Raw genomic sequence first — 13,695 nt, 5'->3', positions numbered from 1 at the left:
GGTGCTGGATCGGTGCATCCCGACATATAACCTTATGATCATATATACAGTCTGTGGAGCCTGATCAGCAGCAGCTCAGGCACTTTCTTACAGTTATAGAGTTTCCCAAGTCGAGCTCGTGAAATCACCTCGATCACGGCTTTGGGAAAATCCTCTGAATGCATTTTTTTTTTTTACAAGATTGAAATATGAACGTCTTCCCTCGAACAAGAAGCATTTGAGGCGCGTTTGTGGAGCTGGACGTGAGACCTTCTGCAAAACGCTGAGGATTTGGACCTTCACACGGAGATGAGCTGGTCGAGGGGGAATGTGACTTTGAGCAGAACCACTTTCCACGGAGACGGCGGTGAGATCTGAACGTGACTCTCGTGTCCACACATGCACACGTACACGCACACGCACGCACACACACACACACACAGGCAGCGGCGGCTCCACAGGCTTCTACAGGGGGGAACTCCAGCAGGGTCTTTGAAAAGTCTCTTTGGTTTGAGCTTCAGCAAACGAACTCCTGCCTCATGCGGATGATCTGCAGCAGCGCGGCCTGGACGTCCTCGTCCATGTGGCCCTGGAGGAGGAGACCGGGCGTTATCATACAGTGTGTTAGAATCAGAAGTTTAGCACCATGCTGTAATGAGAGACTCACCTGTGCTGCACTGAGGAGGTGAGTGCGGTAAATGGAAACCACCTCTCTGTGCTGCCTCTCAGCGTCCTGAAACAGAGGGAGACGAGGTGAGAAAAGGCTGAACCATGAAGTGCATTTGCAATTTCATCTCGATATTACACAACGCGACGTCCAAATCACAGAGATACGAGATGTTGGCCCTGTAGCTGATGCTGCGGCTCATAGAAGTGAATGTGGCAGTGAGAGACGGTGGAATGAGCTCCGCCACGTGCAAAATATCAGTGTTTATGATTCAGCTAAAGGACTATTGCTCTTTTCTCCGTTAGCTTTAGCCTCGGCGCTGCTCCTCGCTCTGATGATCACAGAAACTCTTAAACATAGAACCTAAAGGAGCTTATGTTTAGGATGAAGAACTTATCTCACAACCACCGACTAAAACACAATTAAGATGCAAATAACAACAAATAAATCAGGCTATTTACTAAAAATATTACAGAATACACTTATAACCGTGTGAAATATAATTCTGAAAGGCCCACATTTATATAAAAGACTTAAAAGTAAGTAATAGTTTAATAAGCAAGATGTCTGTGTAGGCTCTCAGTCGTACAGGAGTTATCCGTCTTTAGTTAAGGTATTCAAATCGTCTTCTGTACTCAGTGGTTGAAGTCTCCAACGTTTCGCCTCTCATCCAAAAGGCTTCGTCAGTGAAAACTAAAGTTCTGTTCAGACCAGAGTGTTTACTCACAGGGTGGGTACCGGTGGTTCCTGGGGAGGGACCGGGCCTACCCCAACTTTGGTCTTTATCTAGGCTGCAAGCTGAACAGAACTTTAGTTTTCACTGACGAAGCCTTTTGGATGAGAGGCGAAACGTTGGAGACTTCAACCACCAGTACAGAAGACGATTTGAATACCTTCACTGAAAAGTACTTTAATAAGTCAGTTGTAAATATTAATAACATTGTCTCAGTTCAGGCTCTGTTTTAGTGATGTGCAAGTGAAAGTAATTAATGGTAAACAATATCGCTTGGAAAAAAAATCGTTGCGCCCCACGAGGAGCAGCGAGGAGCAGCGAGGAGCAGCGAGGAGCAGCGAGGAGCAGCGAGGAGCAGCGAGGAGCAGCGGCGACAGCAGGCGGCGACATGAGCCCAGAGTTTGGCGTGTCTGCTCTGGAGCGGTGCCTGACGTGGACGAGTGTGGACCTGCATGAAGATCTGTGTGTGGGAAACACTTACAGCCAGCTGCTGCTGGAGGCTCTTGACCTGGTTCTGCAGACTCTCCGTGTGCTGGGAGCTCCTCTTGGGGGCGTTGGTGTAGGCCAGCTGGGACAGGCCGTTCAGAGCCTGTTTCAGCCGCTCCACGTCTGTCAGCAGCTCCGTGATCTGAAACCACAGGACAACAGAGGTTAAAGAGAACTCCACAGGACCACAGAGGGATAAAGAGAACTCCACAGGACCACAGAGGGATAAAGAGAACTCCACAGGACCACAGAGGGATAAAGAGAACTACACAGGACCACAGAGGGATAAAGGAAACTACACAGGACAACAGAGGTTAAAGGAAACTCCACAGGACCACAGAGGGATAAAGGAAACTCCACAGGACCACAGAGGTTAAAGGGAACTCCACAGGACCACAGAGGGATAAAGAGAACTCCACAGGACCAGAGAGTTATGAAGGAAACTCCACAGGACCACAGAGGGATAAAGGAAACTGCACAGGACCACAGACGGAAAAAAGAGAACTCCACAGGACCACAGAGGGATAAAGGGAACTCCACAGGACCACAGAGGTTAAAGGAAACTCCACAGGACCACGGAGGTTAAAGGGAACTCCACAGGACCACAGAGGGATAAAGGAAACTCCACAGGACCACAGAGGTATAAAGGAAACTCCACAGACCACAGAGGTTAAAGGAAACTCCACAGGACCACAGAGGGATAAAGGAAACTCCACAGGACCACAGAGGTATAAAGGAAACTCCACAGACCACAGAGGTATAAAGGAAACTCCACAGACCACAGAGGTTAAAGGAAACTCCACAGGACCACAGAGGTTAAAGGAAACTCCACAGGACCACAGAGGGATAAAGGGAACTCCACAGGACCACAGAGGGATAAAGGGAACTCCACAGACCACAGAGGTTAAAGGAAACTCCACAGGACCACAGAGGTATAAAGGGAACTCCACAGGACCACAGAGGGATGAAGGAAACTCCACAGGACCACAGAGGGATAAAGAGAACTCCACAGGACCACAGAGGGATAAAGGAAACTCCACAGGACCACAGAGGGATAAAGAGAACTCCACAGGACCACAGAGGGATAAAGAGAACTCCACAGGACCACAGAGGTTAAAGGAAACTCCACAGGACCACAGAGGGATAAAGGAAACTCCACAGGACCACAGAGGTTAAAGGGAACTCCACAGGACCACAGAGGTTAAAGGAAACTCCACAGGACCACAGAGGGATAAAGGAAACTCCACAGGACCACAGAGGTTAAAGGGAACTCCACAGGACCACAGAGGTTAAAGGGAACTCCACAGGACCACAGAGGTTAAAGGGAACTCCACAGGACCACAGAGGTTAAAGGAAACTCCACAGGACCACAGAGGGATAAAGAGAACTCCACAGGACCACAGAGGTTAAAGGGAACTCCACAGGACCACAGAGGTGTAAAGGGAACTCCACAGGACCACAGAGGGATAAAAGGAACTCCACAGGACCACAGAAGGATAAAGGAAACTCCACAGGACCACAGAGGGATAAAGGAAACTCCACAGGACCACAGAGGGATAAAGAGAACTCCACAGGACCACAGAGGGATAAAGAGAACTCCACAGGACCACAGAGGTTAAAGGAACCTCCACAGGACCACAGAGGTGTAAAGGAAACTCCACAGGACCACAGAGGGATAAAGAGAACTCCACAGGACCACAGAGGGATAAAGAGAACTCCACAGGACCACAGAGGTTAAAGGAACCTCCACAGGACCACAGAGGTGTAAAGAGAACTCCACAGGACCACAGAGGTGTAAAGAGAACTCCACAGGACCACAGAGGTATAAAGAGAACTCCACAGTCCCACAAAGGTATAAAGAGAACTCCACAGGACCACAGAGGGATAAAGGAAACTCCACAGTCCCACAAAGGTATAAAGGAAACTCCACAGGACCACAGAGGGATAAAGGAAACTCCACAGGACCACAGAGGTATAAAGGGAACCCCACAGGACCACAGAGGTGTAAAGGGAACTCCACAGGACCACAGAGGGATAAAGGGAACTCCACAGGACCACAGAGGTGTAAAGGGAACTCCACAGGACCACAGAGGTATGAAGGAAACTCCACAGGTGAAATCTGTTCTACATGTTCACAGGAAACATCCCAACACTGACACCTACAGTATGACGCTCGTATAGGAGTAGGAGGTGTTTGGAGGAGACAGAGGACGATGGAAGTGATAAAAAAAAGTCCTTCTTATCTATGTTATTTTCATGCTTCTTTTCTGCCACATCTCCAGCCCGAGGTTTACAATTATTCTATTATTGTTATTCCCCCTTTTTGATCTGGTCTTTGTTTTTAATGAAACGGTGAAACTGCTGGTCCTACAACCTCTCCCATGGCGCTGCTTGGAAGCTTCTCTTACCTTCTTGTCCTTGGCCTCGGTCTGCTGGGCTGAAGCCTGGATCCTCTTCTGCAGCTCCCTGATGGTGCTCAGGCTCTGGTCGTACCTCTCCTTCAGCTCCAGGACCTCCTTCTCGATGGCCCGCCCCTTCTCCTGCACGGCGCTCATCTCCGTCTTGGCCTTGCGCTCGTGCTCTCGGGCCAACGCCGCGTCCTCCCGGGCGTCCTGCACCTCCTCGGACAGCAGCAGGAGCTTCTCCCGCACCCCGGACACCTCCTCCGTCAAACCCTGCTTGTCCTTCTGCAGCTGGTTGATGTTGTCGCCCTTGTGCCGCAGCTCCTCCAGGGCCTGCGTCGCCTGCAGCAGCTCCGACTGCAGCGCGGCGATGTCCTCCGTCCTCTGCGCGTTGTTCTCCTCCTCCTCCTTCAGCGCCAGCTTCAGCGCCTCCACCTCGGCCTCCAGACTGTCCTTGATGCGTAGAACCTGCTGCTGCTGCTCCTCGTTCCTCTCTTGGAGCTCCCTCTGGAGGACGCAGACCCTCTGGGCCTCGTCCTGCTGGGCCGCCCTCGCCTTCTTGCAGTCGGCTTGCGCTTGCCGGACCGTTTCGTTGAGCGCCTTGAGCTCGCCGTCGTAGGTGGCGATGCGGGCGAGCTCCGACTTCAGCCGCTCCTGCAGGTTCTCCATCTGCGCCTTGCTGACCTCGCTCTCCTGCTGCAGCTCCGCCTTCTGACGCTCCGCCTCGTCTCGCTCCTCCTCCGCGGTCTGCATCTTCACGGTGAGTGCTCGGAGTTTCCCGCTGAACTCCTCCTCCAGCTCCTTCTGCTTCTCCGTGCTAACCAAGTCCAGTCTCTGGTGAGCCGACTCCAGCCGCTCCCTCTCGCGTTTGGCGCTCTCCCCGCTCGTCTTCTCCTCGTTGTACTTGCCTTCCGTCTCGCGCAGCTTCTCGGCGAGCTCCTCCAGCCGCTCCTCGTACACCCGCTCCTTCTCCTTCAGGACGTTCCTCGGGACAAACTTGGCCTGGATCGCCTCCTGGATGGTGTCCAGTTCTCGTTTCTGCAGCTCCAGCTCCTGCGTCAGCTTTCTGGTCTCCTCCTGCGCCGACACGTACATCTCCGACGCCCTGTTGGCCCGGTTCTCCGCCTCCACCGCCGCCTTCTTCAAGCCGTCCGCCACCGCGTTGTGCTCGCTCTCGCTGACGTAGCCCCTCGACACCTCCAGCCTGACTCTTTCCAGCTCGCCTTTCAACTTGTCGTTTCCTTCCGTCACCTTCTGCAACTCTTCTCTGTGCTCGTTCCTCGCGGCCTCCAGCTCGGACACGTGAGACTTCAGCCGCTCGATGGTCGTGGTCAGCTCCGTCTCCGTGTCCTCCACCTGCCGCCTCGGTACGTAGTCTCCGTCCAGGCTCTTCTGCAGCGCCTGGCTCTGCGTGCTCAGCCGGACACACTCCACGTCCCTCTCCGAGCACCTTCTCCGCAGCTGCTCCAGCTGTTCGGCCAAGCGCTCGTTCTGGGCCTTCAGCTCGTCCGCCCGGCTGACGTGCTGCTCCTTGGTGTCCTGGAGGTTGTGGAGGTTGTCCTGCAGAGTGGACTTCTCGGTCTGCAGCAGCTGGACTTGGGCCTCCGCTTTCCCGTAGCGCTCGCTGGCCTCCACCAGTTTGTCCTCGAGCTCCTCCAGAGCCTGGACCATGCCGTGCCGCGCCTCCTCGTGCAGCTGGACGGGGATGAAGTCCGACTCCATCCGGCAGCTCAGCTTGTCCAGCTGCTCGCGGAGAAGGTCACGCTCCTCCTCGCTCTCCTCCACCTGGGCACAAAGATCAGTTTTAAAAATCAACTTCAGCAAAGAAACGATTGTAGACTTTCAGAATCTCTTTTTCATAGTGATCGAAGAAACTCAGGGAGGAAACTTTTATCTTTATTCATTGGCTACTTTCTAAATATCAATACTAATTTGCATATGTAAAAAGTAGACGTGGCAGCAATTATAAACACAAAAGGATGATTTACTTCATTGTTTTGTGTCTAAACACTCGACAGCATCAGAGGATTGAACTGAGCCGTCCAGATCGTTCTAGTTCAGCTACAGTTTGTCATGAAGCTGTTCATCTTAAAGCTGCCGAGTCTCTGAGGGCAACTTTAAACTTAGTTTAATCAACTGTCTTTGATCGTGTTAGTTTTAGTTTATTTTGAACTTAATAAAAATGCATGTAATGCACAACAATACAAAACATTTGATCAAAAGGAGTGGGATGAAGTGTAGCCTTATTTAGTCCCACCCCCTTGTACTTAACCAGTAAAGTCCCACTGAGATTAAAAACCTCTTTTTCAAGGGAGTCCTATATATTACTTTGTTCAGTAACTAAGGAATATAAAAATATATTACTGAAACAAAATACATTATTATATAGAATTTATTATTCATTACATTTCAAGTAACTCCAGTTACAAGTGCATTTAAATGCATGAACAAATAAAATGCAGCACCAGATCAAGCTGGACCCTGGTGTAAAGATCTGTCTGCAGTTAATGTTGTCAAAAAACAAACAAAACACGAGAGGGTGGGAGAAAGTGAAGGAAAAGGACATCTCAGACTAGAGCCAAGATCGGGCCCAAAAAATAAAGCCCCACCCGGCCCAAGCCGACCCGAGCAATTAACTTGAATCAGATTTTGATTTGAGATTATAATGACAGTAAAATATATATATATAAAAATAATCTTGAAGCCTGACCCGACCCAAACCCGACTGTCATGTGTGTAATCTCGGCCTGACCCGGGTCGGGCCTAAAATCTTACCTCTATCTCTGACTGCACTTTTGCTCTGCAACATTATTTCTATTTTTAGTATATGTTTTGCAAAAAGTAACTCATAGTAACTCATAGTAACACCTAGTAACTCATAGTAACTCATAGTAACTCATAGTAACTCATAGTAACACATAGTAACACATAGTAACACATAGTAACACATAGTAACTCATAGTAACTCATAGTAACTCATAGTAACTCATAGTAACTCATAGTAACTCATAGTAACTCATACCATCTCTCTTACCATTTTAAAGTGACTTGTCCAACACTGGTTATGAACCATGAAACATCTTCTAATCAGATGAGATCAGACTTTATTGATCTCACTGTGGAGAAAACTCAGCTGTATTTGTGGTGCAGACCCACCTCCAGGATGAGCGTCTGGCTCTTGGCCGTCACCTCCTGCAGCCTCTTCTTCAGCGACGCGTTCTGCTCCTCCAGCGCCGCCCGGACCTTCAGCTCCTCCTCCGAGCTCTGGCTGGACGGACTGTCCACCTTCCTGTGCAGGTCGGCCACCTCCTCCAGCACGCGGTCGTAGTCCTCCCGGAGCTCGGCCAGCTGCCGCTCCTTCTCGTCCACCGCGTTGGTCAGCAGGTTCTTCATGTTGTCGAACTTCTCAGCAGGGACCGTGTTGCCTTTTTGGAGAAGGGGAAAACCAGGCAATGGTCAACAACAGTCTGGAAGATTACGATAACGATGAAAACAATCAAACATTTCACCATAGAGGGAACGTCACGCACCGCATCGTCAGCAGCCTCTCCTCATATCCTGATAGTAGTGTGGTGATAGTAATCGTGATAGTAATGTGGTGATAGTAATGTGGTGATAGTAATGTGGTGATAGTAGTGTGGTGTTAGTAATGTGGTGATAATAATGTGGTGATAGTAATGTGGTGGTAGTAATGTGGTGATAGTAGTGTGGTGATAGTAGTGTGGTGTTAGTAATGTGGTGATAATAATGTGGTGATAGTAATGTGGTGGTAGTAATGTGGTGATAATAATGTGGTGATAGTAATGTGGCGATAGTAATGTGGCGATAGTAATGTGGTGATAGTAATGTGGTGATAGTAGTGTGGTGATAGTAATCGTGATAGTAATGTGGTGATAGTAATGTGGTGATAGTAATGTGGTGATAGTAGTGTGGTGTTAGTAATGTGGTGATAATAATGTGGTGATAGTAATGTGGTGGTAGTAATGTGGTGATAATAATGTGGTGATAGTAATGTGGTGATAGTAATGTGGTGATAGTAATGTGGTGATAGTAATGTGGTGATAGTAATGTGGTGATAGTAATGTGGTGATAGTAATGTGGTGATAGTAATGTGGTGATAGTAATGTGGTGATAGTAATGTGGTGATAGTAATGTGGTGATAGTAGTGTGGTGATAGTAATGTGGTGGTAGTAGTGTGGTGATAGTAATGTGGTGATAGTAATGTGGTGATAGTAATGTGGTGATAGTAGTGTGGTGATAGTAATGTGGTGATAGTAATGTGGTGATAGTAATGTGGTGTTAGTAATGTGGTGATAGTGTGGTGATAGTAGTGTGGTGTTAGTAATGTGGTGATAGTAATGTGGTGATAGTAATGTGGTGGTAGTAGTGTGGTGATAGTAATGTGGTGATAGTAATGTGGTGATAGTAATGTGGTGTTAGTAATGTGGTGATAGTGTGGTGATAGTAATGTGGTGATAGTAATGTGGTGATAGTAGTGTGGTGATAGTAATGTGGTGATAGTAATGTGGTGATAGTAATGTGGTGATAGTAGTGTGGCAATAGTAGTGTGGTGATAGTACTGTGGTGATAATAATGTGGTGATAGTAATGTGGTGATAATAATGTGGTGATAATAATGTGGTGATAGTAACGTGGTGATAGTAGTGTGGTGATAGTAGTGTGGTGATAATAATGTGGTGATAGTAATGTGGTGATAGTAATGTGGTGATAGTAGTGTGGTGATAGTAATGTGGTGATAGTAATGTGGTGATAGTAATGTGGTGATAGTAATGTGGTGATAGTAATGTGGTGATAGTAATGTAGTGATAGTAATGTGGTGATAGTAATGTGGTGATAGTAATGTGGTGATAGTAGTGTGGTGATAGTAATGTGGTGATAGTAATGTAGTGATAGTAATGTGGTGATAGTAATGTGGTGATAGTAATGTGGTGATAGTAGTGTGGTGATAGTAATGTGGTGATAGTAATGTGGTGATAGTAGTGTGGTGATAGTAATGTGGTGATAGTAATGTAGTGATAGTAATGTGGTGATAGTAATGTGGTGATAGTAATGTGGTGATAGTAGTGTGGTGATAGTAGTGTGGTGATAGTAATGTGGTGATAGTAGTGTGGTGATAGTAGTGTGGTGATAGTAGTGTGGTGATAGTAATGTGGTGATAGTAATGTGGTGATAGTAGTGTGGTGATAGTAATGTGGTGATAGTAATGTGGTGATAGTAGTGTGGTGATAGTAATGTGGTGATAGTAGTGTGGTGATAGTAATGTGGTGATAGTAGTGTGGTGATAGTAATGTGGTGATAGTAGTGTGGTGATAGTAGTGTGGTGATAGTAATGTGGTGATAGTAATGTGGTGATAGTAGTGTGGTGATGGTAATGTGGTGATAGTAATGTGGTGATAGTAATGTGGTGATAGTAATGTGGTGGTAGTAATGTGGTGATAGTAATGTGGTGATAGTAATGTGGTGGTAGTAATGTGGTGATAGTAATGTGGTGGTAGCAATGTGGTGATAGTAATGTGGTGGTAGTAATGTGGTGATAGTAATGTGGTGATAGTAATGTGGTGGTAGTAATGTGGTGATAGTAATGTGGTGGTAGTAATGTGGTGATAGTAATGTGGTGATAGTAATGTGGTGATAGTAATGTGGTGATAGTAATGTGGTGATAGTAATGTGGTGATAGTAATGTGGTGATGGTAATGTGGTGATAGTAATGTGGTGATAGTAATGTGGTGATAGTAATGTGGTGATAGTAATGTGGTGATAGTAATGTGGTGATAGTAGTGTGGTGATAATAATGTGGTGATAGTAATGTGGTGATAGTAATGTGGTGATAGTAATGTGGTGATAGTAATGTGGTGATAGTAATGTGGTGGTAGTAATGTGGTGATAGTAATGTGGTGATAGTAATGTGGTGGTAGTAATGTGGTGATAGTAATGTGGTGGTAGTAATGTGGTGATAGTAATGTGGTGGTAGTAATGTGGTGATAGTAGTGTGGTGATAATAATGTGGTGATAGTAATGTGGTGATAGTAATGTGGTGATGGTAATCGTGATAGTACCTTGCCGGGTCTTGGTCTCCTGCAGCTGGCTCTCCATCGTCAGCAGCGTCTCCGCGAGCTCGTCCCTCTCGGCGCTCACGGCTCCCAGCTCGTGGTTGAGTCGCTCCGCCTCCGCCGCCAGCTGACTCTCGCTGGACTTGTACTCCTCCAGGGCCTTCTCGCTCTGCTTGAGGCGGTTCCGGACCCGTCCCACCTCGGCCGACGCCCCCTCGTACTTGGCTTTGACGTCCTGCAGCTGGGCGCGCAGCTCGTCGTTGGCCTGGCCGCCCAGATGTTCCTTCACGGCCACCACGTGCGCCTGGAGCTGCTTGACCTTGCACTCGGAGTCCAGCATCCTCTTCTGGACGTCCCCCAGGGCGTCCTCCAGCTGCTGGATCTGCTGGTCGGCCTGTTTCTGGACGCTGTCGCGGCTCTGGGCCAGGTCCTGACACTCGCGGCTCTTTCGGGTGAGGGCGGACTGGAGCCTGGCCGTCTCCTCCTCCGACACCTGCTGCTTCCTCCTGAGCAGCTCCAGCTCGCGGCGCAGAGGCTCCAGCTCTGAGGGAGCCGCCTGGGCCCGCTCTGAGCCGCGGGACAGCGAGCGCGACACCGAGGTCCTCTCGATCTGAGCAGAGGAACCGAGAGAGCATTACAGAACCTCTGTGTGCAGAGCTACAGTGAAACTTTAATGTGAACAATGAAGCGAGGGGACCATGAAATCATCTCCAAAGGCCATGAGGTTACATGACATTACATTTAATGGTGCGAATAATAATAAAAGACTGGGAGCATAAAGCTGAGCTTAACTACACTAAGTTTCCATAAGGTAAAAATGGATGGTTTTGTTTCTCAGACTCTTTGAATCACTGACATTAATCTCAGAGACCTGTGATGATTAGTTTTCAGGTTAAGTCCAGTTAACCTCTTAACTCCCGCCTGAACCGAGAGATCTTTTACCTCACGTCAGATTTTATTTCCATAACTTTTTTGTTGGGTATTTTACTCATTTTTTTGTAACTTTTTTGTCATTTTTCTTGCCTCATTTTTTTGTCCATTTTTTATCACATTTTTGTCATTTTTTTGGTCATTTTTTGGTCAAATTTTTTGTAATTTTCTTGTGAAATTTTTATCACATTTTTGTATTTTTTTTGTATTTTTTTTGTCACATTTTTGTCATTTTTTCGTCACATTTTTGTCAATTTCTTGTGACATTTTCATCATTGTTTTCGTCTCAGTTTTGTCACTACTTTCACACCTTTTTTCCAGAAGCTTTTGGATTGGGGTAAAACCAAAGTGGAGAAAATGTGCTTGGTTCAGGTGGGAGTTAAGGGGTTAAGGGAAAAACGACTGAAAAAGGACGTTCCACATTATTAAGCAGATCATAATTTTCAAGCAATATGGGAAAGAAAAAGGATCTCTCTGCTGATGAAAAACAAGAAATAGTTGAATGCCTTGGTCGAGGTATGAAAACCTTCGATGTTTCATGAAAGATAAAGCTTAATCATCAGAGATTTGTGGATGATTGTGCAGATAAAGGCACAGTGAGGACGATTTCTGCCAGACAAATACATCAGATTAAGAGAACAGCTGCTACAAAAACAGGTATTTGAAGCTGCTGGTGCCTCTGGAGTCTCCCGAACATCAAGGTGTCGGACCCTCCAGAGGCTGCAGTTGTGCATAAACCTAATATCTAAACAGCTTTTGACTTCAGTAAGTATGACCTCCTAAAGCTGCAAATTCAGCTAAATACAAGCTTTAAAACGTATTGAAACAATGAGTTGCATAATAATTTGGAACAGTAGATTTTCAGTTTTTTACTATATTTAAAAAAAACAATACTGTTATCACTGGGAGGTATTTTCCAAACACATTCATATTATCCTCCACCAGTTAAAGACTTGAACATTATGCTGACTCTCATTTGAGTTGACAATTTAGAAAATCTTAGAAAAATGTCATTTGCATCATAATTTGGAACGCAGAGTAGTACATGAGACATTCCCGTAACATCCCCCCCAAAAGTTGTTTATGTTTCTCTGTCTTTTCGTCTCCAAAACTCATGAGGTTTGTCTGAATGTTTGGCCTAAACTCTCTGTAGAACATTGTGGCCTGAATGAGCAAAGGTCAGTTTGGAGAAGGAGGAGCTTCATGAAGAGTCAGTCCAACACTTAACCTCTGAACCCCCACCTGAACCGAGCACAGAAAAACATCAAAAGAGCGACAAAAACGAGGATGAAAACGCAATAAAAATGTAACAAAAATAACCGAAAAGCAACAAAAAACAATGAAAACAAATTAAAATCAACAAGAGAGACCAAAAAGTGACGAAAACATGACAATAAAGACAAAGCAAAGCAGCAAGTCCTCCAGAACCATCACACTGAACACGGGGGCTCCCCAAGGCTGTGTGCTGAGCCCCCTCCTGTTCACTCTGCTGACCCATGACTGCACAACAGTGGTGGGCTTCATCAGCAACAGAGACGAGTCAAACTACAGGAGTGAGTGAGTGAGCAGTCTGACCATGTGGTGCAGAACAATCTCTCTCTAAATGTGGAGAAGACAAAGAGATTGTTGTGGACTTTCGAAGAGCACGGGTCCAGCTCCTCCTCTAACAATCAACGGAGCTGCAGTGGAGAAGGTGACCAGCACGAAGCTCCTGTCACATCACAGAGAAGCTCTCCTGGACCATGCACACGACATCACTGGTCAAGAAAAGCCATCAGCGTCTCTACTCAAAAGGAGGCGGTCGAAGCAAGAAGATAATCCTCATCTTATCTAAGTGCCTGCCCCATATTCAAAGTGATTTACTTTCATTTCAGAATAATGTGCAAGTGAGAACAAAATGTTGTAATATTATTATCCTTTCAATAGAAAAAGTCTACATGACAAACGTATGTGCAGCTGCATCTCCAGACAAAACACTTTGGGTTTGTACTGCAGGTGGAACAAGGAACGGATTGATGACAAATTCTGAAGGAAAACCTAACACCATCTGTGAAAAAGTGTAAGTTAAAAGCAAATGGCTTCTACAAACGGTAATGATCCGAATAAAACAGCTCCACAAAGTCCACAATGAACAACATCAAGAGCTGAAGGTTTGGCCGTGACCATCACAGTTTCCCGACCGTAACATCATAGAACACGGGTAGGCACGTTTTCTTAACCGAGGGCCAGTTTTTTTCATTGTAAAAAGACCGAGGGCTGAAGCCGCCAGTTTTAGGCCAAAGTAAAGCACCACACTGGAAAAAATACCACCTTAAATGAGACAAATGACTTAAAATTGCTTGAATAAAGGTTCTTTACGTTGAATTTGAGTCTAATCGAAGATAAATATACAAATGCTGATGCCAATGGAACAAGCGTAAAACCCACT

General features: G+C 46.5%; 1 protein-coding gene across 1 annotated transcript in view; it reads right to left on the bottom strand.

Moving 5' to 3' along the window:
• Nucleotides 1-273: 273 nt before the first annotated feature.
• Nucleotides 274-13,695, bottom strand: part of uacab (uveal autoantigen with coiled-coil domains and ankyrin repeats b) — a 79,310-nt gene continuing 65,888 nt past the window's right edge. Inside the window, exons 15-20 of the mRNA XM_079555137.1 lie at nt 10,344-10,947; nt 7,424-7,692; nt 4,274-6,052; nt 1,861-2,007; nt 647-712; nt 274-568 (exon numbers count right to left, since the gene is read on the bottom strand). Coding sequence (XP_079411263.1) covers nt 497-568; nt 647-712; nt 1,861-2,007; nt 4,274-6,052; nt 7,424-7,692; nt 10,344-10,947 — 2,937 coding nt within the window. The 3' untranslated portion in view covers nt 274-496. The remainder of the gene's footprint in view (nt 569-646; nt 713-1,860; nt 2,008-4,273; nt 6,053-7,423; nt 7,693-10,343; nt 10,948-13,695) is intronic.

The sequence above is a fragment of the Gobius niger genome (assembly GCF_951799975.1).
Source record: "Gobius niger genome assembly, chromosome: 4".
NCBI lineage: Eukaryota > Metazoa > Chordata > Actinopteri > Gobiiformes > Gobiidae > Gobius > Gobius niger.
This window is presented reverse-complemented; position numbering and strand designations above follow the sequence as displayed.